The sequence below is a fragment of the Dermacentor andersoni genome, chromosome 3 (genome assembly GCF_023375885.2).
Source record: "Dermacentor andersoni chromosome 3, qqDerAnde1_hic_scaffold, whole genome shotgun sequence".
NCBI classification, from domain to species: domain Eukaryota; kingdom Metazoa; phylum Arthropoda; class Arachnida; order Ixodida; family Ixodidae; genus Dermacentor; species Dermacentor andersoni.
Genome location: NC_092816.1, coordinates 47283888 through 47309220, shown reverse-complemented (window position 1 = coordinate 47309220; position 25333 = coordinate 47283888). Strand labels below are relative to the sequence as shown.

The window sequence follows — 25333 nt, the reverse complement described above, 5'->3', positions numbered from 1 at the left end:
AGAATTTCCTATAGGTGGCGTTGCGTGATCGCAGGACTTCTTCGACGCAAGGGTCTGAGCCAACACGTTGGCACCGCCGTGCTTCCCTCCCTCTTAGTGCAGTCCTACCCTTGGGAAGCAGAAAGCTTAGTGCATATATATATATATATATATATATATATATATATATATATATATATATATATATATATATATATATATATATATATATATGCTAGCGATCCGTCTTCTTCATTTGCTTTAATTTCTGCGGACCGTCTTTTCCTGGTGTTAATCGTCCTCGCGGTTTGTTTATGACAGATGGTTGCAGTTATTTCCGCTGGCGGTGGCGTTTGTCATTATGTACGGCGACTAGCCGTTACTGGGCACGGAAGAACATAATCGAAATGTTATTGCTGTAGTGGCTGATCTTGCTTCTACACCGTCTGCCCACATTCTTTTCCTTTTTTTTTTTTGGAATTGGTCAAATCAGTCGATTTATTGAATGATCAATAGCGATTTATATACAATGTTGAATGTGTGCGCCAGTGTTAATAAGTATGTCGCGGGTGCCATTCCGCCCAGCACCGGATAAATATGAAATGAGATTTTTGCCATTGAAGAGCGGCACATACCCATTGCCACATACCCAGTGGCACAAGTTGGCCCAACGGTCGGCTTCAAACCCGGTTCCTTCATTACAGCAGTCCCAAATGCGATACGTTATTAGACCGTTGAGAATAACCAGGGACTCAAGTTGGCGGGAAAGTGGTTAAAGACACAGAAAGATACACCCCTAGATGTGCCTGTCGTTATAACGATAGCACATATTTAAATTTTAAGAAATCCGACAGAACCCATCTCGCGATAAATACAGACGTTAACGCGATTAGCATTGAAGCACTGTAGCGTCACAGCGCGTTGCCAACGTCTACACATGTGTGCAGCGGGCCTGCTCTCTCGCGCTTCCCGTTACACACGCTGCGCCATCTAGCGCCGCCGCCGCTAAGTCCGCGTGTGGCACTGGTTCAATTCCGCCGAGCAAGGAATATATTTTGAAGCGTCTTTATTTTCGTTGAAGTGCGGCCGATATCCAGTGACACATGCCCATTTGCCCAAGCTGGCCTCAGAGGGGTTCTTTTGAAGAATGTGCCATACCTATAGTGGCGGTTAGAGACATGTGGATAGATAGATAGATAGATAGATAGATAGATAGATAGATAGATAGATAGATAGATAGATAGATAGATAGATAGATAGATAGATAGATACCGAAAAGTGCGTGAAGTACCCTAAAAATGCTAGTCGCATTAATAGACCTAGAGAAATAGCCGTAACCACGTGAGCGGAATCTTCATGATTGCCCGAAACGACCCTGATCACCATGCACCAGTTCTCTTGCAATGGAAGGAAACAAACAACAAAGGGTGTGAGGACAGTGTAACTTATTCCTTGTCCACAAGACACTAAAGGAGTTGCTTTTGTGACGTTGTTGGGAGTTGGTTTTGTGACACCGTCAGCGTTATCGTCACCGTCATCATGAACCTATTTACGACCACTGCAGGAGAAAGGCCTCTCCCAGCCATCTCAATTGGTGGCGTGGTGGCATGGAGTAGAGGTTGAGGATCGGGATCGGTGCCCAAAACCGGCAAGAAATGAAACATAAGAAAGTCGCCGAGAGCCAGTGAGTTTACACTAGTCCTGATGCTACAAAATTAGGAAAACCGACTGAGCTCCAAAAAGACGCTACTCCGCCATAACATGGCATTGACCTCCCAACTGCAGTAATTCGCAGCTACCTCCCTCATGACTCTTGCAGTTTGTGGGAAAATTAGTGAACAAGTCGTGGAAGGCACTGGAGAATACCGTTGTTGTGTCGCGGCAGAGGGCGCTCCAGTCTTTAATGATGTGGTTTGGAACGTGAGAGGTATACTGACTGACACATTTACTGGTACATGAGAGGAAGTGACACAACTTATCACTTAGATACACTATTATATAATTAGTAACATTATATCACCTACAAAAGTTCGACTTTACAGGACTCCCTGGAGCACAAGTTGCTTGTCTCTTAGCACGCGATATGGTTAGTGTACATGTGTGACTTCCGCGGGAAATTGCTTCAAACCTTTGTGGCTACGTGTTTTAACACTAAAACGTTGTGTATGCACCCAACTTTTTAACACCACGATGAAAACACGCACAAAACCTCTACACGTGTATAGGACGGGAACGTATTCTGCCCTATTTGCACTTTAGGTCGCATGAACGCAGCAAGTAAATAAAGAATGCGCGTTAGGATAAAACAACTCATTCTTAGCAAACGGTCCAAGTATGCCAACCCCCTGGCAATCACAGTCGCCGCAAATATGGCCTAGTATAGAAGGGACCACAAGGTGTCGGTGTCATAAGGGCTAGACAATCCCCAACGAAAAAAAAATATATGTAAGCCTATACACATACATATTTTATACGGCCCCAATATGTTTGTATGGGAATCATATGGGACTTGCCCCATATGATATATGGGAATGTGCAGGTTTCATCCCCCCCTCCAGTGCAGGGTAGAAAACCGGAAACTCGCCTCTGGTTAACCTCCGTGCCTTTTCTCTCTGTATCTCTCTCTCTGCAGGTTTTTTATATGGAACGTCATATGTTCATATGGAGTCCTATGAGGCATGTCCCATATGGTATATGAGAACATACAGGCTTTCCTATGGAACCCATATATCTTCATGTGGGGATTATATGATACATGTGCTATATGATATATGGGAACGTGCAGGTTTTTATGCGGTGAGAGAGGGTGTGTGTGCCTTGGAGTAGCATATTCAAATGCGAACTCCTTTCTCATATGTAGTGGTCAATAGCCCACTTTGTGTCTCTGGGTGAGCAGCGAAGCGATTGCACACCTTCTTTGCGAGTGCGCCCGTTTCAAGGGTCCTCTCAGCCACGCTAGACCAACTGTACAAGCAGCCACTCACGGAAATTCAAACTCTTCGAAACTTGGCTACACGAACATCAGCGCGAGACGCTATGTAGGCGTTGCTGCGTTATTTAAAAGGCATCGGACTATGCCACCAGTTGTGACTGTGCACTGTGTGACGTTTTATGTGGAACCGCGTTATGTTTTCGTGGGGATCATATCAGACATGCCTTGTATGATACATGAGAACATATGGATTGCTATATGGAACCCCTAAAGTTCAGGTGGGGATTATTGAATATACATAATACATGGTTTCTTCCTTTATTTTTTACAGGGAAGGCCCGCGGAAGGTTTCCAAACAGGCCACCCACACTCAACGGAGGTTGCTCATGCTTGGTGCCGCTATATATTGGATGCGCTATGCCGCTATCACTCTTTTTTTTTAATGCTCTTGGAAAATTTCACTCTCCCAAAACGGATCGCAGATGCACCTCACAGTCCGTGCGAGCACCGGAAACTCGAACACGTGACAACCCGCTTTTGTGCATCTCGTGCCCTGGCTGTGGAGGCAGGTACACCAGAGGCCTCTCATCCCCCAGTTGTGAAGCGGTAACGATCTCAGAAAGGCAGCGACGCGCCAGGTGGGTACCGGGAGGATGAATCGCACATTCCACAACTCCGGCCTCGTACACCATGCGCAAATCGAGCTTCTTTGCACGTTGTGCGCACGAATCTAGCAACTGCACTGTTCGCCCGAGCCTGCCCGGCCGACCCTCTTATTGCCTTTCTATCCCCTGGATCCACGACCTCTGGTCCCCATCTCCTCTTAGGCACCATGTGCACCTTCGCCAATCGGCCCGTTGGCAATGAAAAGAGAAATCGCTACGCAGAACTACGGTAGAATGGAGCAGGGACGGGAGCAAAACGCGGAAACGCACAAAATCTAAACCCCTGACTAAGCTTCTGGGGCAGGGTGGGGATGGACGGGGGGGGGGGGGGGGGGGTTGTTGCACGGCAGTGCCAAGTAGACAGAGCGATAGAATGGCCTGGAAAGTGGTGGTGGTGGTGGGTGGGGGGAGGCAGAAGGGGAGAGTGCAAGCGGGGGCGAAGATGGGGCAAAAGGAAAGGAACAAGCGATGGAATGCAGATACTAGGCGCATGCGCGTGGGAGACCCAAGACCCGTGGGAACGGGCGGACTCTGGACCCCTTGTCCCGCGGCCAGAAAGGCCCCCAGACACGCAAAGACTACGTTCTTCCTCTCCGCAATCTTCCCTTCCTCCAAGTCCCGTACGCGGCTCACTGAAGTGAACCCCTCCCCCCACCCCTCCAAGCCGCCGACCAGAAAGAAAACGGCCTGTTCGTCGTCGTGGGTCCATAGTTCGCCTTCTGCTTTCTTCACTGGCAGCAGCAGCTGAAGCACGGACGGACGGCTACGCGGGAGTAGGGGGGGGGGACACCTTCTAGTAAGCAAACCCACGTAAAAGTGCGCGCGCGCCACCGCTGCGCCCCTCTGGCGTCTCTCTCTCCCTCTCCTTGGAAGGGGCAACAAGGCGCATGCGTGGTTCTCGTTCGCATGCGAGCGCCACCTGCCGCGCCGGTCGCCAGGCGGCAGCCGCGCTCCGAAGCACCGGCTGCGGCCGGAGCGTGGGAACGCAGCTGACCCTACGTCGGACCCGCGCGCGCGCGCCAACACGCGCACGTGCGTGCCTTCGCAGACGACGCTTCTGCTCTCGAGGAGCTCGGCGGTCACGTGCTCCCCGGGTCACGTGGTGGGGCGGCGACGTTGTCTTCCCCGTCGACGTCTTCTCTCGTCTGCCCCTTTCCTTCGATCTTTCTGTTGCTGGCTTTTTCTCGTTGATGCTGGGTGTGCCTGAGGGCGTGGGGCATGATGCAGCAGCTCTTTCCGACTTGCGGTCTCTGCGCGGCTGGCCACGCTGGCGCGCGCGTTTGCCGCCCGTTGCCGGCTGTCCGGCCCGGAGTGTGGGAAAATTCTCTATTCTCGCTCCGCCGAAACATAAAGCAAAACATCCCCGCTCGCTCCTTCGCTTGAGGGTCGTACACCGACCTTGCGGTGCGTGGGGGGGAGGAGGGGAGGGGGAGTTTTGGAACTGCCGACACCCGGCCCGTGCGCGCACACTGGCGTGCAAGCTGCGCTGCCCACCACTTTCCTGCTTCAGTGACACACGGACGGCCTCGGGCGCACTTGAACGGCGCGAATTAGATATTGACTTACTGATTACCTAGGAGGCGCTACGGCCAAGGACAACGTAGACTAATGATACGCACACGCGACTAACCCGCGACAGTTTTATTGTGGGGGGCTCGTGACCAATTTATATACGCGGCAAGGCAAAGTAACGCGCACGTTTCAAGACTGTGTGGCCTGTCGGGACCAAAGATTGTTTAGCTGACAGCGCGCTTGATGCAGCACTGCTTCCGCACTGAAATTGTTGCCAGTTGGCGCCGCGTGTGTATCGATTGTTTCTTCCTGTTGTCCGTACCGCGTTACGTAATCTGTACTGATGGCACAACCGGCCCGATTGAGAAGGAACGTTAGTCAAATATTTAAACACGTCCGATGGACATCTAAAAGCGGGGGAAAAAAAAAACGGTGGGCATGTACGAGGCACCAGCCGTGGCGATAGAGGCGACTGATGGCGCCTGCAGAGAGTATATGGCGGAGAAATGAGGAAAACGGAGAAATTTGTGGAACAGTAACAAGACTTTGACGTAATTGTTCTGCGGAAACCCGCAAGGAGGAGGGAAGTATTAATAAAGAGAAAATGAGACATCCACTCAATCGGAAACCCATACGGGTTCCTCGAAAGAAAGGTCTCGCAGTTGAAGAAAAATTCGTCCTCGTCCGGGACTCGATCCCGGGACCACCGCCTTTCATATGGCAGAGCGGCTACACCGGAAAGGCGGTGGTCTTGGGTTCGAGTCCCGTACCTGGACGACTTTTTCTTCAACTGCTAGGCTTTTCATTCGATCAACGCGTATGGGTTTTCTTTGTAGCAATTGCTACGATTTGGTGGTTATTTCATTTTCCCTTTATTAAGTAACAAGACTGAACAGCAAAAGACATACAACAACAACAAAGTTTTAGGAAATTATTTCAAGTATTAAGCAGTTAGAAGTCTCTAGTGCGGCAATATGAAGTCACATAGTGAATTTCGGCGTGCGTGTTTGTTAGCGCGTTGTGAGGGGAAGAAATTCTTAATATTACATCGTTGTTTCTGTTAGAACCTTAAAGGAACGTTAGCGAGCAATATGTCAGCATTATCTGGTATTTGGCTCGTTTCTGAGCAGTAAATGTTCTGGAAACTTGCAAGTTTGTGTATGTGGCTCCTGTAGGCCGCTACGCAGACCCTTATTGACAGACAGTTACAAGCTGTCAAGCAAACCTGCGACGTCATGGCGATCTGGTGCGAGAACTTCAGGACAGAGTAAATGCAAACGGAGTTCCGAAAGAATACCCTACCAGTTTAAAGTGTTCTGTGGTCTTCTCTTTGGCGTTCTCTATAAAGAACGAGAACTCATTTAACAATATCGCAATATTTTATTTCCTCGCATTACTCTTTCTCTGCAGCAACTGTTCCAAGTCTCTCTCTCTCTCTCTCTCTCTCTCTCTCTCTCTCTCTCTCTCTCTCTCTCTCTCTCTCTCTCTCTCTCTCTCTCTCTCTCTCTCTCTCTCTCTCTCTCTCTCTTTTTTTTTTTTCTTTTTTTTTTCCCTCTTCGAGTGAAGGCGCGAGAGTAAGTATTGGCGAAAGACATGATGTACGAGCTTTCGGCGCGGATTGTTTTCAGGGCCATCATGCGAGCTGATCAAGCGACACCCATCGACAAGCAGCAGCACGGAGTGCAGAGGCCAAAGGCTGACACAATAGCGGAGCTAACGAATTCAAAGTGAGGAATCGCGCGTCAAAATCAAGTGACGGCTTGTCACGCTCTAGATGACAGGCCAGCATTTGGCTTGCGCTACAATCTCACCCCCCTTCCTCCACCGAACCTCCTCTACCCGTATTTCTTCGGCACACAGCTAGTTTTCAGGAACTCCGATTTTGCTACTGGACCCCCACCCCCCCAGCCCCCCTCCCCACATGTACACACACATGCACAGATACACATACACAGATATAGACAAAAACACACACACCAAATACGAACATACACGTACACGCACTCACACAATCTCACCGACAAACGCACGCACACTCATATTCATGAACACATACATGCACACACTCACAAAGTCGCATACACACACGCCCACACAATTGAGTGCTCACGCAAAAACTTACTCACACATACAAACGCTCATAAACACATGCGCACACTCGCACGCAGTCACGAAAAGCCCGCATGCGCTCACACAAATGCACTCGAAGAGAGAGAAAGAAAATGGAAATGTATGCATCGTTTGCGAAAGTTCTGCTGTTGCGCTCTCGGAATTTTTCGCTGCTGGATCTGTCCTTCAGTTACGTCATTCAGCGATTAACGACGTGTATTGACTCGGAAAGCAGTACTAGTCATTTCTGTGTTTGGTGCTGCCCGCCGTGGTTGCTCAGTGGCTATGGTGTTGGGTTGCTGAGTACGAGGTCGCGAGATCGAATCCCGGCCACGGCGGCCGCATTTAGATGCGGGCGAAAGCACCCGTGTATTTAGGTGCGCTTTAAAGAAACCCTGGTGGTGCAAATTGTTCCGGAGTCCCCCGCTACGGCGTGCCTCATAATCAGAAAGTGGTTTTGGCACGTAAAACCCCATGTTTTTTTTTTTTTTATGTTTGACGTTCTACAAACACAAGGAGTTGCTCAATTGCCAGATGCTTTCTCCGAATGCTGCTGCCTATCAACACTCGACCGTTATTGCGACGTGGAAACAGAGCGTATCTTCTTCACGTGCAAAAAGACGCTCTTTGGCTTCATCGTAAGGTTCCTAACAACGCTACACAAGACACGGACAAAGGGAAAGTAAAAAACGACAACACGGCATTGTGTCGTTTCAGCGCCTTGTTGTCGCTATCACTTTCCTTCTGTCCGTGTCTCGTGTTGCCCTCTTACCAACCTGACGATCGATCCTAACCAACTGGCCCAACTTGGCGCGTTGACACGCTTTGGCGCTGTACTTATCCCCAAACAATGATCGCGATACATCGCTCGTTGCCACTTCCCTTCTTTAACTGCGCTCCCGGTATTTTTATATCCCGAACGTCATGCGCATGTTTAGCGTGACATACCGTACGGACAGGAAAGTTGCAAGTGCAGAGTGTTAAAGAAATTGCGCACAAAATAAACCGCGATTACATAGTTTAGCAATAAGATCCAGAAGAAACGTGTGCACGGCAACTGCTTTATTTGCTCTGGCGTGTACTCCGCCGAGCAAAAGTACCGTATTTACCCGCGTATCGCTCGCATTTCTTCTGCTTCTTCTCTGATGGTGAGGGTGAGTCGGGGGGGGGGGGGGGGGGGGAGGTTGATAATTACGCTGGGAAAGTTTTCTGAGAGATCACTCTACAGGGAAGGGGCGTGAAGGGGCGCTAAATAGAAAACCTTAGTGGCTACATTGTAAATCGGGGGGTACTCACGTCAGCCACTGTTTAAGCTAAAATAAAATGCTACTTCTTTCCAAACAGTACATAATAATAATAATAATAATAATAATAATAATAATAATAATAATAATAATAATAATAATAATAATAATAATAATAATAATAATAATCAGCCTAGTTACGCCCACTGCAGGGCAAAGGCCTCTCCCATACTTCTCCAGCTACCCCGGTCATGTACTAATTGCGGCCATGTTGAACCTGCAAACGTCTTAATGTCATCCGCCCACCTAACTTTCTGCCGCCCCCTACTACGCTTCCCTTCCCTTGGAATCCAGTCCGTAACCCATAATGACCATCGGTTATCTTCCCTCCTCATTACATGTCCGGCCCATGCCCACTTCTTTTTCTTGATTTCAACTAAGATATCATTATAATACTCGCGTTTGTTCCCTCACCCAATCTGCTCTTTTCTTATCCCTTAACGTTACACCTATCATTCTTCTTTTCATAGCTCGCAAACGTCGTCCTCAATTTCAGCAGAACCCTTTTCGTAAGCCTCCAGGTTTCTGCCCCATACGTGAGTACTGGTAACACACAGCTGTTATACACTTTCCTCTTGAGGGATAGTGGCAATCTGCTGTTTATGATTTGAGAATGCCTGCCAAACGCACCCCAGCCCATTCTTATTCTTCTGGTTATTTCAGTCTCATGATCCAGATCCGTGGTCACTACCTGCCCTAAGTAGATGTATTCCCTTACCACTTCCAGTGCCTCGATACCTATCGTAAACTGCTGTTCTCTTCCGAGACTGCTAAACAGTACTTTAGTTTTCTGCAGATTAATTTTCAGACCCACCCTTCTGCTTTGCCTTTCCAGGTCAGTGAGCATGCATTGCAATTGGTCTCCTGAGTTTACTAAGCAAGGCAATATCATCAGCGAATCGCAAGTTTCTAAGGTATTCTCCATCAACTTTTATCCCCAATTCTTCCCACTCCAGGTCTCTGAATACCTCCTGTTAATAACATACCTCTGTAATAATAACAAAAGTTCTACACAAGCAGGAAGTATAAATACTCTTTATTTGCAGACACCAGCTCAACCTATAGTGTGTATTCGAGTCCATTCGATGATTACTCGAGAAAAAAAAATAATTATAATTGTTTTAATGGTTTGGTGCGGACATTGTGCGAGTAGATACGGTATAGGGTCCAGGGAGTCCGCGTATTTACCCAATTTCGTACTGCGCCTATGCATACAACTTGAACTTGCTTGGAATTCAAACTCGGTATTGCGAAATCTTTAGTGCGCTCGTAAAGCCTCTTGGGCAAGCTGTAAAGGTCGTATTATGCTTTTGCTCACAGGTTGTACCCGTGGTTATTTTTCGCACGCTGACTGTGAACGATCGACTAATTGTTCTGCGACCTACCTTTGACCATTTGTTCTGTTTTCTTCGGATGCGCGCAGTACGGCGATCATTTCCAAGGAATACAACGCTATGACTCATGACTTTGACTGCATGCGGTGTACAGCCTGCGCTCAGTGTTTCTCGAGTCATGTTTGATGGATTTCGTGCTTACAGCCTACATTGTTTACGATCGACTCTCGCGGCGAGATCGAATTTCTTTTGTCTCCGTATACGTGTTTGCCTAAGAGGCTTTACGAATGCACTAAATATTTCGCGATGCCGAGTTTGGATTGCAAGCAAGTTCGAGTTGTATGCATAGGCGCTGAAGGAAATCGGGTTTATCGCGGACCCTATATCGTATCTACTCGCACAAGGTTTGCACCACACCATTCGAAAAATTAGAATTCTTTTTTTTTTTTTTGTCGAGTGATCATCGAACGGACTCGAATACACATTACAGATTGAGCTGGTGTCTGCAAATAAAGAGTTTTTTGCAGTTCCTGCTTGTGTAGAACTTGCGTTCTTATTGCAGCGTTATGCACTGTTTGGAAGGAAGGAACATCTTGTTTGACCTTAAACAGTGGCTGACGTGAGTACCCCCGATTCACACTGCAGCCACATTTAGCAAGGAGTACAACGGTATGACTTATGACTTTGACTGTATGCGGTGTACAGCCTGCGCTCAGTGTTTCGAGTCATGTTTGATGGATTTCGTGCTGACAGCCTGTTTTGTTTACGATCGACTTTCGCAGCGAGATCGCATTCCTTTGGTCTCCGTCGTCGAATTCTAATATAGCGCTTGACGTCCTTGCCTACCTGGTTCGTCGAGAAAGAAAGAAAAAGAAAGGCACCTTTGTTTTTGAACATATAGACATTGGAAAAGCGAGCTGCCACGTATAGAGACGTGTACTTGCTTTGGCCTCACTGTATGTCAGTAAAGGTCCGGGCGAATAAGGCAAACAAATGAATGCCGGGTGTTTTACCGACCGATGCGGACCAAAAATGCTTTTTTTTTCTTTGTTTTACTTTTTTTTTAAAATCAGGGCACGCAGACTATATTCAATTGCACACATGCTATCCTAGTACGCCCTATCTGTTTTTCTTTTCTTACCCTTTCGGTAAAGTAAAGGCGTCTTAATTACATCGGTTTTATTATTCTGACTATACGTGTCCCCTTTAGAGGAGTACTCTACCACACGCTTCAGTTGCGCAAAATTATGCGACCTAACGCGAAGGTTGGGAAACGCTTGTGAGATATCTTAATTTGATACGAAAGTTGTTCCTAAAAGCCACACATGGCATGATCGACATTATCGGGACGCTCGGTTCCCTCAGCAATACGACTTAGGCGCAAAACAACTTAACGCATAGCCTATATGAGTATCGTTTCCGATACGCTGGAGCAAGTTTTGAGCTCTGGATACTCTAGGAAACCGATCACTAAACAATTACTATTCTAACTGATTATTATTCGAATTGCATTCAACTTTTTTTTTTTTTTTTGAGCAAATAGCCTCCATGGCCGGAAATAAACGTGAACAAGTTGACCTAATTTTTCTTTGACGTGTGACGAGCGGGGCCCGCGCTTTGTAGGGTCAAGAACGCGCCGCAACTGTACATGTATAACACGCACGGCCGCAAAGAGCTGCGGCTTCCGCGGTGACGTGTCACGTGGGCCGCGGGAGGCCAGCGCCGCCTCCCACCTCGCTAAACACTGCGGCCGTGGGAACGCGAGCTCGGAATGCGCGTGTGGCAGTGTGTGTGCAGTACCTCTACCACCTCCTCGTCGCGCACTTTAACACCGCAAAAAAAAAAAGATAAAAAAAAGAAAAGAAAGAAAAAAAGAAAGAAAGGGTGAGCGGTTCTCGGCGCCCAGCGCCTCCGGCGGTGAGCGGTTCCGCTTAACCGCAGCAGCGGTGGCTCCCTCTGTTTCCCACGCACGGCTTCTTGCGTCTCGCTGCTTCTGCAGGTGTGCACTCGGATTCCGTGGCGCGCCTCCCGGAACCGAAACCCGCCCGTTGGTCGGTCGGTCGGTCGCGGCGTAAGCGACGCGTAGATTTGCTTTCAGGATTGGGCCGGGAACACGGCGTTCTTCGGAGGCAGTGCTCTATTATAAAATGGGGTAAGAGAGATAGATAGATAGATAGATAGATAGATAGAGATAGATAGATAGATAGATAGATAGATAGATAGATAGATAGATAGATAGATAGATAGATAGATAGATAGATAGAGAGAGAGAGAGAGAGAGAGAAGCAAGATGTCGTAATATAATTACAACCGCTTTATCCATGCAACCTTGTGTGCGCGCGCGTCTTTGCGTTGCACCTCGTTCGAGCAAACTGTTGCAGCGCTCAGGTTCGCTTCAGTTTCCTTGCTGCCTATGTTCCAGACTTTTTTTTTTTTCGGAACTTATTAGCGTTAGAGTAACGGCACATATCATGTAAAAATCATATTACAGACTAGAGTCCCGTAGTCCGAAGACCGTAGGGGGAGCCGTGATGAAAAAAATATACAACTCGGTACAGTGCAGGGAAAGGTTATGTGTCCCGTTAGCCAGCCAAAAGAGAGAACCATTACACGGCTTCACAATGATCGCCATTTGTGCGACACCGGCACAATGGAAGCTTCACGTATCTATTCGTAGCGCACAATGGGCGAGCTCTCCCCATTCCTTCTCTGGAGCACGTGGGCGGATCTCGTCATACTGATTGGCTGACCACGAGCCCTACAACATTCGCTGCACTGTAATGTATATGGTGAAACCGCGTGTGCATAGTAAAGTCATGCGTCTCAGAGTTTCCTGAAAAAAAAAAAAGATAACTTGCACAGAGGGAACTTCATCGCCCTGATCGTCCTGTTATAGCATGAGAACAGTGGTCAGCGCGCGCGGAATTATGTAGTACTAATCAATTCGGGCTTGCGCCTTCGGACGATCTTTTGGAATTTCTTTATTACGTTTCACCTTTCCAAGTTTCCGAGCGATCACGTAGTTTTCTAAATGCGGCGAGGCAATATAAGTATACCTGCGAATACGTGCAACCACTGCGGATTGTTGCATGTACAACGGGATATTTCGTTGATAATGATCGATTTGCAACGTCGCGAAGCCGTTTTTAGCCATAAGGACGAAGCTTAGGCAAATCCACGTACACTGTAAAATAATTAACATCTATAAGAATGAATACAATTGTAGATCGGTCAACAACTCACAACCTCACGCCCTTTTTTGGATGTAAGAGTGTGAGCTACGGATCGTCTTACATACACCGTTATCGGCTAATAAGTGTGTAAATTATTTTACAGCGTACTATAAGCATCCTTCCCATGCCGTTTTTCAGTGTAAGTGTGGGTTACATACCGGTTTACACCTTTATTCAGCTTTAACGGTGTAAATTATTTTCCAGCGTACCATGACCATCATTCCCATGCCCCTTTCGGGTGTAAGTGGGAGTTACAGACCGGCTTACCCCCTTATTCAGCTTTAACGGTGTCAATTATTTTTCAGCGTACTAACCACCACTCCCATGCTGAGTTGAATCGCCACACTTGCAGCTCCCGCGTACACCTGCGACAGAGCCGTCCTTGGGGTAATTTTTTGTGGTAATTATAACTCGACCACGGCGCGTCCCGCAGAACTCCCGGCTCGCCGGAAGCGAAGGTGAAGGTCAAATTGAGCCGGGCGACTTGTTTACTCCAAAAGCTCGCAGATATACCTTCTTAACCACATACCGCGTACCCGTCGAGGCGAATCGGTGTATGCGGTGTTCAGCTGCCGAGCATGTCGGGGGTCTCGGGATCGAATCTCGGCAGCGGAGAAACTGGGTCCCGTTGTAAAAAAAAAGTCGAAATACGTGGGAAAGGAACCGCCGCAGGTGGCCAAAATTATTCTGAAGCCCTGTTGCCTCACTAATAAGGCATCCCCGTATAACACGCAGGCTGCGGGGCTTCGGTAAGTCGAGACCGACAATCACCATCATTATACTCTCTTGCCGTATAAAATCGCACAGAATGTATAGCACCGCGGCGAGCGAGGTCGCGATGCAGTCTCCGTATGCCCTAAACGTAGCCCGGTAATTTTTACTCATTGTTTTCAGAATTATGTAGAGTTCGTTAAAAAATATCTTCATGTAGCAAACTAGCGGACACACTATAGAGGCACACTAAAGCAAAACTCTCAATCACTGAGACTCTCCGCGAGCGTGCGCGAGCTCACCGCGGCTTTCCTCCCCCTCCCCTTCCTCTCTCTATCTTATCTTTCTATTCGCTCCTTCCCGTCCCCTAGAGTAGGGTAGCCAACCAGACGCATTTCCGGTTAACATCCCTGCCTCCTCTCTTTATTTCCTCCTCCTCCTCCTTGGCAAAGCGTTCTTCCTCCTCCTCCTCCGCGTTAGCAAAGCGTTTCAACGCGCTCGCTTGCCCGCGAGGAGTTCACAACTCGAAGGACCGCTCAGAGGCTTTCAATAGTACTTTAATGTTTGAGCAATAACAACTAATAAGAAGTGATTAGGTATCCTCGGATCTTCATAACACGCCGGTGATAAATCATGGCCCCCCAATAATTCTGGCGAAAATGACAAGGCGAGCGCGTACAGCTGCTTTTATGAAATATCATGCGAACTCAATGACCGATATGAAAGCATCAGGTTGCGTGATGTCGCTTTCTACGTGCCGGATAGATTCCAGTAGATGGCGCCACAGTATATCTTCGAGTAGGGAGCCCATATACTTACAAGGGCTTGCATGTAGGCTCCCTATCCTCGAGGCCCATACTGCGCGCAACGAGTGGGTAAAAACGCGAAACGAAAAGAAAGAGGAAACGTACACTATAGGCACAGTCACGCGCGCATGCACTTCGCTTATATTGTGCTTGAGACGATTCGTTACGACGCACCTACGCGTGACGCCGTGCCGAGACGTCCAGGTGTCCGCGCTCCTCGCAAAAACAGCGCCCCCCCCCCCCCGCCTCCCCCCACCCCTAAACATAGACGAATTTCGAAATGATTCCTCGTCGAAGTCGTTTGCAATTCAACCGACTAAGGTTATGTGAGGGTTTCAAGATTAGTGTGCGAAATACTACATGCGACATTGTTCGATGTTCTGGGAAGTGAAAAAGAGAGTTGGTGAAATGTAGCCAGCCCGTCGAGACCGTTCACCTTGAGCGAGAGATTTAGAAAAAGAAAAAGAAATTCTGGGGTTCTTACGCGCCGAAACCGGGATATGCTTATGAGGGACGCCATACCGGGAGCCCGGACTCCGGATGAGGAGTCGATGGGCGTGAGAGGTCATTCGTATAAGGTGACATTGCACTAGCAAGTGAAAAAAGGACACGGACCGGAACATGAAAAAAGACGCACCGAACGCTAGTTTGTTTAAACATAAAGCAAGGGGGAGTACGGGGCCTAATGTACTAGTAAGTAATGCCTTTAAGGTATAAAGCTGTGCTAGTTGGTGATTATTCGTATAAGTTTAGCGTTCGGTGTGTCTTTTTTGATGCAATGTCCCCTTGTACGTATAACCACCAACATGCCCAGCTTTCTGCCTTAAGTGAGAGGTCAACCGGAAGGCCCAACGTGAAAGGACTAGATAGAGTTAGCTCGACGTTTACTGGCGCCACCAGCACATGTCCCGCAGTGTGCGTGGTATATGTGCACACAGCTGCTTAGCAGGTACGCGAATGTGTGTATGTGCGTGTGGCGCACAACAATCGTGCCATGCAGCGGAAGCTTAGAACTCTGCCCTGGATGCGGCAGAGCCGGTTAGCAGAGCGCTATGGTGTGGTCCACTTGGCGTTGTTGTTTTTTGCCGCCAAACACGCGCATGCAGGACAACGACGGTGACGTCTTTCGTGTTCGAATGCGATCGCGGGTTCTATTCGTAAGCCGGGATCTGAGGAAGCGGCTTGACGTGGGCCGCCAGACAGTGGGCCTATAGGCCCCGACGGCCATCTGCCACAACTGGTCGACGCGAGGTGGTTCTAGCTCTCGAGTGCACTTCGTAAGAAAGGAACTTCTCGCGACCTTTTATTCTACGGGACTAACTGCCCGTCCCATATCCGCCAGCAATCAATGTCCATTGGATATTGTAGTCGGCGAGAGGAAGGGCATTCTGGTTTATAATGCGCGTGAATGGGAAGGAGTTCCTGCAACTCTTTCGTGAGAGAGTAAACACCTTTTTCTTCATATTTAGCTCCATTTCCGAGTGTTCTTGTTAACTAGTATTACTGTGTGTTTAGATTGATTAGAGTAAAAGGCCAACCTACAAGTTTCACCGTCGTGGCAACACTGCGGTAATTTTTGCTAGATGGAGTGAGTGTTTATTCGTTCACAAAGGAGTCGCCAGAACTCAGTTTTATGTGGAGTGTATTGTTCTAGGGGAAGAAGAATGGGTGATACGTCGCAATGTACAGATTTCGGACAACGTGTACGTCAAATCAGCTCAACTAGCTCTTGCGTAATTTTCTATCTATCTATCTATCTATCTATCTATCTATCTATCTATCTATCTATCTATCTATCTATCTATCTATCTATCTATCTATCTATCTATCTATCTATCTATCTATCTATCTATCTATCTATCTATCTATATATCTATCTATCTATCTATCTATCTATCTATCTATCTATCTATCTATCTATCTATCTATCTATCTCTTATCCGGCCTTATTTAACAGTTTAAAGTTTATTTAAAATCTCACTTATCGTTTCATTTCATTGCATTTGACATTAGCGTGCTATGTCTCTCCCCGAGGTATATAGTTGTGGCTTCCCCCTCCCACCAATCCTTGCTTTTTATTTCGCATTCGAAGAGTTCAAACGTGGCGAATATAAAAAAAAATGAAATAAAAACGACACGTAAGACCGCGACGGCTGACATTGAGGACGTTGAAAGGCACGCAGTACATATGTGCTCGTCGTGCTGACAATAGAGTGCTGCTGCGTTTATGTTGCAACAGGTGTGGAGAACGATCTCGCCTGCCCATACGTCACGCGACCTCTGCAGAGCGAACGCTCCTGGCATGAGCATTTTTGTCCTCTGTGGATTTGCTAAGGCCGATACCGGATGCGGTTTATCCTGTATCCTTCCCTGCGTGGCATTTTACGGACATTATTTTATTTCTTCGCTTACATTTTACTTTTATTTTATTTGAATGTTATTAGTTGCCTTGAATTTTCTTTCTGTTACTCTATGTAAGTTTACTTTTTTTTTCTTTCATGTCCAGTCTTTCGTTTTTTATATCCCTCGCCATAAGGATACGACTTTCACGTTCAAGTTAACGTTCGCTCCAGAGCTAGAGAACCTTTGGAAACCACACGACACGTGCGTCAGAAAGAAAGAAGAAAAAAAAATTGTACGAACGGACTGAAGAAAATGATCTTGCTGAAACCAGTCGGTAACTTTGCTTTATTGTTTCTTGCGCTTCTTTAACTGGCGTTTGTTTATTGGCGTTTTTTTTTTATTTCCGTCTTTTTCCAAACCCCATAAGTTAATTCTTTTAGTTGTATCTCACAACCTCTAAATCATTAACTCACCTCGTCTTCGTCTGTTTCTGTGAACCACTCCAAGTTGTTGGCCAATCCCGCAAACCTCCATTTTGAGTGCATGCTCCATGGGCATTCAGGACGATGGCTATAACGATTCAGCCGCTTTTGACCTCAATAAACAGTTTCAAGTAGCGCCTTGTGCTGTCGTTGTTCTTTCTTAGTGTGTTGTCTCTGTTGGCGCTTCATCTTTTGACGACTACTCAACAACGGTGGTGCATAGATTTAGCTTTGGCCGAGATTCTGTCTAAGGGTGTAACCGAACCAATCAGTGTACATCGCAGTAATCACAATGCAGTCGTCACTGCTGTTACCTCATGATGAAAATGAATACATGTACTCTTGTATAAACCTGTGCGATGTGCTACTATTCCCTTGTCATTCACCTTCACAGAGTGGAATGGCTCCTGATAGAGAGAGAGAGAGAGCAAGGACAGGAAAGGCGGGGAGGTCAACCAGAAGAGCATCCGGTTTGCTACCCTACACTGGGGGTGGGGGAAAGGGGAATAGAAACAGAATAGAATAGAAAGGGCTCCTGAAATTTTTGAAAAAGCAGGGCACAAACAAAGGAGTAGCTCGATTGTTTCGGCCTCATCCTGCGCTGAGCAGGCCGGGGATGGAGCCAGGCCTGCTCCATGGAGCCAGGATGCTGCTGCTGCCATGGAGCTGCTGATGGAGCCAGGATGGAGCCAGGCCTTTGCTGTATACCTCCGGGATGCGTCCAGGAGCAGTCGGTCCAGAGCCGCAGCAGGAGAGACCGCTCCTGCCTTGCGAGGTCGCGATCAGAAAGGGGACGTGGGGGTCGACAGCTGGCGCCGCGCCGATCCGGTTGAAGCGCCGTAAGGTGCCGCTGCAGTATGCGTTGCATATGTGTAGAAGGCTATTACAGCGGTGCAGACGGGTACATAGGCGTGGTGTGTGGCCTTTGCCTGGGCGTCAGATTACGCGTTGTCCTGGAAACCGAGGTGAGAGGAGAGCCACTGCAGCGACTGCAGCTTCAAGCATTGCCATGTTAGTGCTAACAGAGTGTCATAAAGATGACAAGAGCGATGATTCTCTCGTGATGAGTACGCCACCTGTTTAGAAGGAGAAGCAGTACGGAAAAGAAATCAGAAGAAAATGTGGATGTCTATATACACCTACCCAGAGCATAATCGCGCGAGGCGGGAAGCTATAGAGCCAAGTCTCTGCACAAGAGCTACGCCCCTGACACTCCAGCAGTTCACGTATAGACGCGGCCAAATATTCAAACCGGCCAGCTTTCGCATGAGCCGTTGTAGACGCATTACAAAACCCGATTGTCAATGCATCGATTCCTAATTTGACAGAATCCCTGGAAGCGGAAGAAGCAGCAATTGCCTCAGCAATTGTTCATTCCTCCGCAAAGTATAGTTTCTCAGACTCTGAAACCGCAATAAGTCATCATGCCAATCGCAAAATCTACTCTACGGCTGCTGAAATCCTAGCATCGTCTACCCCACCTAATCGCCTCGTCACCCTCCTTTGGATCCCTGCGCACTGCGAACACCCAGGCAACACTGCCGCTCCCACCCAGGCGCGAGCACTCGTCAACCGAGCTGAAAGCGACCTCCTACCTTCGTCTCGCAATGCCAGTGATAGACTCCTCAGCTACCACGACCTCCCCCTGTTTTGTAGAAATGCCCGCCACAGCATAAATATCTTGTCAGAAGTGACCAGGCTTTGTGGCGCAGACTTGAAACGGCCACATTCACGACCCCTTTCCTTCTCTCCATTATCTGAATAACCTTCTGACATTATCTGACTTTCCTTCTCTCCAGACTTGAATAACCCGAGGTGAAACCGCTCCTCACTGCCATTTGTGTCCTAGCACCAGAGTCGACTTTGACCACATCTTTCTAAATTGCCCGAACAAACCCAAGCCTCCGCGGAAGCTTCAGAACGCCAGGAGCGATGAGAGGCTGCTTTGCGCAGTACGCAGCCGAAGCTGCGGCTTCGGACAGTGGGCTGGGCCCGAAGAGTCGCCGAAGGACAAAAGTGCCCGGTCATCTAGAGTGGCCCGAGGGCCCAGCATCGCCCTGCTTCCTTTTCTACTCCCCCTCCATATGATTATCTCGTGAATCGACAAACTTCTTTAGCTACCTACCTACTTTCCGGAAACGAAGCTCTGTTCTCAATATTATCGTACTATTTTGCATATGTCGTCTCCAACAAGAGCGCAGTCATGCTTAAGTAAAAAGAAACACGCTTAGTACAGAACTTATCAGGAATGCTACTCAACCTTAACAATTTTCGCAAGCGTAAAAGAAAACATTGATCGAAATTGAGAATATTACTTAGAGCAGGTGATGGGGTTCCTTGTTGTGGCTTCCAAGCAGTGTTGCACATGACGATTTGGTTTCGAAGCACTGGACGGCTAAGATTACCCCGCGTCATCGCTACAAAATTATGTAAAGTGTGTCTGTCACGTCATCATTGTACATAACCGTTGTGTACACTGTACGTACTGAACATCACATCATATGTATGACAATTAGTTCACGTGTAACTGCGGTTCCGTGGGTCTATGTGGTTATATGTTAGTGAGTGAGGACTCGGACACTAGTTTGAAAACTTGTGTATACAAATGCTTCGTACTTTGAATATGTCATCATCCTGATGGAATTGTGCCGTGATCCTGACTTAGTGTTCGTGTCGTCTCTTGTTGCAATGAACTTTTTCTACCCCCCCCCTCCCCCCCAAAAAAGAAGAAAAGAACCCGACCAGATAGCCTAGTTTCGTAGCCAGGCCACAGAGAACTACACCTAGATAAAGAAAACTGTACTTTTCAGCGTGTCACAAAAATAGGTGTAGCGCTGGCGTCGTGAACTAAAGTATGCGATCGACAGATGGCGCTGTCAAAATCAAAACAGAGCATCATGATTATATTGTCAGCAAAATGACCGCTGCAGTAGCGGATGGTCTTGCTGCTCGCTCGCTGGTCTTGAGCGTCCTTCTTTTCTTTCTTTCTTTCTTTCTTTTTTTTTTTTTTTTTTTTTACAGTGGAGCTGTATATAGCTACCCTCCGGTGGTGGTCCTTGTGCGTCCGTCTACGCATCGCGTCGATACGAAAAAAATTTCGTCTCCAGTTTCTCGCGAGTGCTCTGTAGCTCTCAATCTAATGTTGGTATCTTGTCATAATTAGTTAGTGCACAGTCAGGTTTGCAATGTTACAGACTTTCTGTCTGCTATGCGGCGGTACATTTACACGCGTCATACTCCATAAAAGAACAAGAGCAAATCATTGCACAGTGAAAAGATGTATTCAGATGTATTCGTCGTCTGTGTACTTTATTAGTACAAATAATATATATATATATATATCGCCGATTGAGGTAAAACACACCAGCTTCGCTGCTCGTCCTTGACAGAGTTGAAAGGCTGATCAATTTTTTACAGCAAAGCTGTTTAACTTTAGCCCCTGTATGCATCCCCGACACGTGATCCCAGGGGCGGTGAGGTTCCCTGGCCGGCTTACTCCCGTATCACGGCGCGTGGACATGTAGGAATGCGTGGGCCTACGCCGGAGCTGACCCGTGGCGGAGGTGAAGCAGGCCTCAAGCACTTTGCCAAATTCCAAAAAATAAGTTCATTATCTTGCGTCCAAACATAACCACATGAATTCGGCGTTGTAAGAAGAATACTTAAGGAAGTGCAATTAGTCTGGCAAGTTGGCTTGCATGCGCTTTATTTGTTTTGAATCCTACTTGACGAATAATGAGAGAGAGAGAAAGAGTGCGGCGACGGCGCCTGTGCACGTGGCCTACGCTTGTGTGGTTATGACGTCACGCGCGCCGGAGGTGCCAGCGCGGCTGCAGCAGCGGTTGCGGCAGATGCGCGGTAGGTGCGGCGACTGCCGCGACGCTTTTGCTGGCGTATAGTGTGGTGAAGGATGAAAAAGAAAAAAGTGTGAATTCATAACGTATGCCGCCCATGCATGCAGCATGAACAGCTTCGCTGGTAATCCGTGTCAATATGAATCTTGCGTCCCTACGATTCTTTTTCTTTTGTTGATGAGTTGTTTTCTGCCCCATAAATTTACGAAGACAGTCTTTTTTTCTTTACAGTGAAGTTGGTTATGGCTAGGGTTCCGTGCATTTTCGTTCTGCGTGTGGAAAAAAAAATCATGGGCCGATCCAGGAGATAGTGCAATACCGGGCCGACCAGCGGCGGAGGTGAAGCAGGCTTCAAGCACTCCGTCAACGTGCAAAAATAAGTTTAATAGCTTGGGTACATATAGAACGCTTATCAGATATTAAGCTGATTAAAGCTGATACTACACTTTGGTCCGCGTCGGCCATATCTGCGTTCGCAGTGCCCTCTCTTTGTCGGCGTTCCAAGCGCTTGCGTATCTACTTTCCTTTCCTTTCGCTATCGCGTGGTGGCGGTCCCGTCGAAACGCCACGCATGCTTAGTTTCCTCCGGCTCCTTGTGGCGGTGGTCTCGTCGTCCACGCGAATGCATACAAAAGTCACGGTGAATGAGTTCGTACCTGTGTTCGGCATTCTGTCACCTCCGTGCCATGCACTAAACAGCTTCGCTGATCATCCACCTGCACAGAGTGGAATGGCTCATGATTTTTTTTCTCTTATTCTCGCTACACGTTAACATTATTTGATTCGGTTTGTGCTCTTAGGTAACCGGAAAGTATCTTACCTATTGGATCAAGTCGGGACGTTGGAAGCACTTCCTTCCTGCAGCTCCAGTTCACTGTACGAGCGATGCCTCAACTTTATACTGCACTTTTCCTCGAGTTCATGCGCTACAGCTTACCTGCGCTGAGCAGGACCCGAAGAACAACCAACATACACGTCTTCCAGTCGATTCAAGCTCAAGCACTGAGAATATGCCTTGGCCTTCCGAGCTGTGCATCTTCAGCAGCGACTGTCGTCATCGCGCGTGATCACCCGATCGCAACATAGATTCGCGTCGATGCCTTAATAATGCGCATGGATTCCATCACACCACCTCGCCCTCACATTCTGGGTTCAGCGATATTATTGCTTCGCACCGTTCAGCGCTTCCCTCGAACTTCACGTCCGCAGCAAGACCACCATTACCGTTGTGGTGCGTATACATCCCCTCGAAGCCCTCCGAATCCAAAAGAAAACACAATCATCATTTTTAGCCCGACAACAAGCCACACTACTGCTCCTGCATGAGAAGCAGAGCGGACGCCTTCACATTTACGCGGATGGTTCAGTTTCTTCTGCAAGCTCAGCAGAAGAAGTGGTTATTCCCGCGAAGTCCGTCACCGTAAAATTCAAGACATCGCATTTTACGTCATCGACTACTGCAGAACTCGCCGCCTTCCGTGCTGCTCCGGAATTCGTAATTGAAGTATCGTCACAGACATGGTCAATCTTCTTCGACTCCAAGGCCGCTCTCCAGTGATTGTGTCGCCATTTCGTCATAGACTGAATGAACAATTAGTCGCTGTCATAAGACTTCTTCATCACCCCGCAATAGAGAAACAAACGCAACATAGTTTATCGATGGATACCGGGCCATTGCGGTATCTACGGAAGCGATCGCGCAAATGAGGCCGCCCGATCAGCTCCTGATAGCCTCCACTATGTAGCATACCGTTATCCGGAACAGACGGAGCTACAGGTTCGCTCGCACGTGAACTAACACTTGCACAGTGGAACTCGACGGTATTTACCAACGCTTGTCTCCACGACTTGGGTCCGAATCTACTGCTACGTCTTCCGTCAGGAATATCTACAGCTGAAGAGACGCTTCTGTTCCCCTGGTGGCTTGGCGTGGCCTTCGCGAATACCCACTCATTGCGGATCAGTATGACCAACAGCCCGACATGCGATAACTGTAGCTGCGAAGAAACAATCGTCCACCTTCTCTGTTAGTGTCGCCGCTTCAGAGCATCTAGGAAAGAAAAAATCAAGAGTGTTAGATAGTCTTGACAAACACCCTTTGTCGGAGGAAAGGGTCCTGGGACACTGGCCGAGACCGTCGTTGGCACAGAAGGCTTCGAAAGCATTTTTTGCGTTTCTTGCGGAGAACTGGTCTTATAGACAGACTTCAAGTGGTGCCGTATTCCCCTATCCTTTCTTCCTTTTTTTTTGCGCTCGCTTCCTTTTCTGTTTTGTTAGATTTCTTTTCTATTAATCTTTTATTCCCCTTACCCCCTTTCCCCAGTACAGGGTAGCCAGCCGGTCTGAGAGCTGGCTAACCTCCCTGTCTTTCTGTCTGTTCCTGCCTGCTTGCTTGCTTGCTTGCTTGCTTGCTTCCTTCCTTCCTTCCTTCCTTCCTTCCATAAAACGAAAATTCAATGCCTAACTAGATTCAACTCGTGTTGGACTTTGGCAGTGTGAATGTTCAGGAATCACCTTTATTCCAACAGTGTTTGTTGCATTGCTGCTAGTAACGGCAGTAGATAGATATAAGTGACCGTACTACATCCTTCCAACACTGTTGGTTCTGATACATGGAAATTAATAAATGCAAGATGGAAATTAGAACGTAGGTGGCCATGGTTGCCTGCAGCTGCTACGGTGACGATGTGATGTCACCTATCACCAGTGCGATTACTGATGCAGGTGAATTTACAATGATGATGGTGATTTCTCTCTCTCTCACTCTCTTTTTTAATTGCAAGGCAGGGTTTCCATCTTCGCAGCTCCGCAAACACAGCAGATATGGCTCTTCTGCAAGCTGTCCATTTCCGATCGCACCTTCTTGAACGAAATATCCGCGGATACGGTGCATTTTTCGACCCAATGTCGCGCCTCGGGTTGTTACGTAACGCCAAACACGAAGCCTCTTATACGTACAATAGTACAATAGGCAAGCGCTAAGTATTCGTGGAGACAGGCTCGCAAGGGCGGGGGGAGGATGTACGAAACCTGCGGCCCGTGGGCGGACCCAAATATTCCTGCCACCGTAGGGCTCGCGGACAGGGTTGCTGCATGACTATATACTATATACGACCCTACGCATGCATCCCCATATAGCAAGCCCCTCGTTTCTGCAAGATGGGGCGCTACTATGCCTTTTTTTTTTTTTTTTTTCACCGACCTTCTGCGCCCGAAGGTGTCGTCACCGGCCTTCCACACGAGGCCGGCGGAGAGCCATCGCCGGAGAACAATAGCGACTCGTCGTCGGCCGAGAATAAAACACCCCGCGGCGGAGGAGTTAGGACTAACGTCTCAGACCCTCGCTCTCTCGAGTCGCGAGCCTCGCGCGCGCGCGGTGTGCTTGTATATATATACCTTTTTCTCGCTTTCTTTCTTTCGATTCTCACTAGCGTGAGCGATGCAGGCGTGCGCGCAGCCGCAGCCACCTGTTCCACCGCGGCGGGGGGAGCCAGCGCGCTATAGCTCAGACTCGCATGCAGCAGCAGCCCCCAGCAACAACAACACGTCAAGCCGCGCTTCGACGCTGCTTACGTCGGCTGCCGAATTGCTCCGCGCTACGCTCCACTTTGTTCTCCCCACCGCGCTCGTAGTGCGTTTGTCTTTGCTTTCTCTTCTTTTTCTTCTCTCCCCCGCTCTCTCTCTCTCTCGGCCCCCCCGTCCTCGTGTCGCGCGTGTGCGTGGGTGACTGCGCCGCCCTCACGCCTGCTTGTCAGCGAGCGCGTTCGTTTTCGCTTGTTCCTGCGACGACGCGCGATTTCGATCGACTTCGCCGGGGCGGACGGGCAGGCGCGTGGAGGGCGAGCGCCTGTCGGGCGTGAGCGGTTGCGCACATCCTATGGTTACGCGTCGCTGTTGCCTGTCTTGCCAGCTTGCCGGGCGCCCCTTGCTCGCCTGGACTCATCTATAGCATATAGTTACCCCGGGCACATTTCCTTATTTGCTCCTTTCTTTCTTTCTTTCTTTCTTTCTTTCTATTTCGCTATTGGCGGTCCCTTGTATAGGTACTCGGTTTTTCTCTTATGTGGGT

The 25333-nt window shown here is 48.3% G+C and overlaps 1 protein-coding gene and 1 pseudogene across 1 annotated transcript in view; both read right to left on the bottom strand.

Annotated features, from left to right (window-relative positions):
- Positions 1-18001: 18001 nt before the first annotated feature.
- The window catches only part of LOC126520684 (uncharacterized), a 36741-nt gene continuing 29409 nt past the window's right edge, over positions 18002-25333 (bottom strand). Inside the window, exon 2 of the mRNA XM_050169473.1 lies at positions 18002-18260. Coding sequence (XP_050025430.1) covers positions 18002-18260 — 259 coding nt within the window. The remainder of the gene's footprint in view (positions 18261-25333) is intronic.
- On the bottom strand, positions 21550-21731 carry LOC126520985 (U2 spliceosomal RNA; annotated as a pseudogene).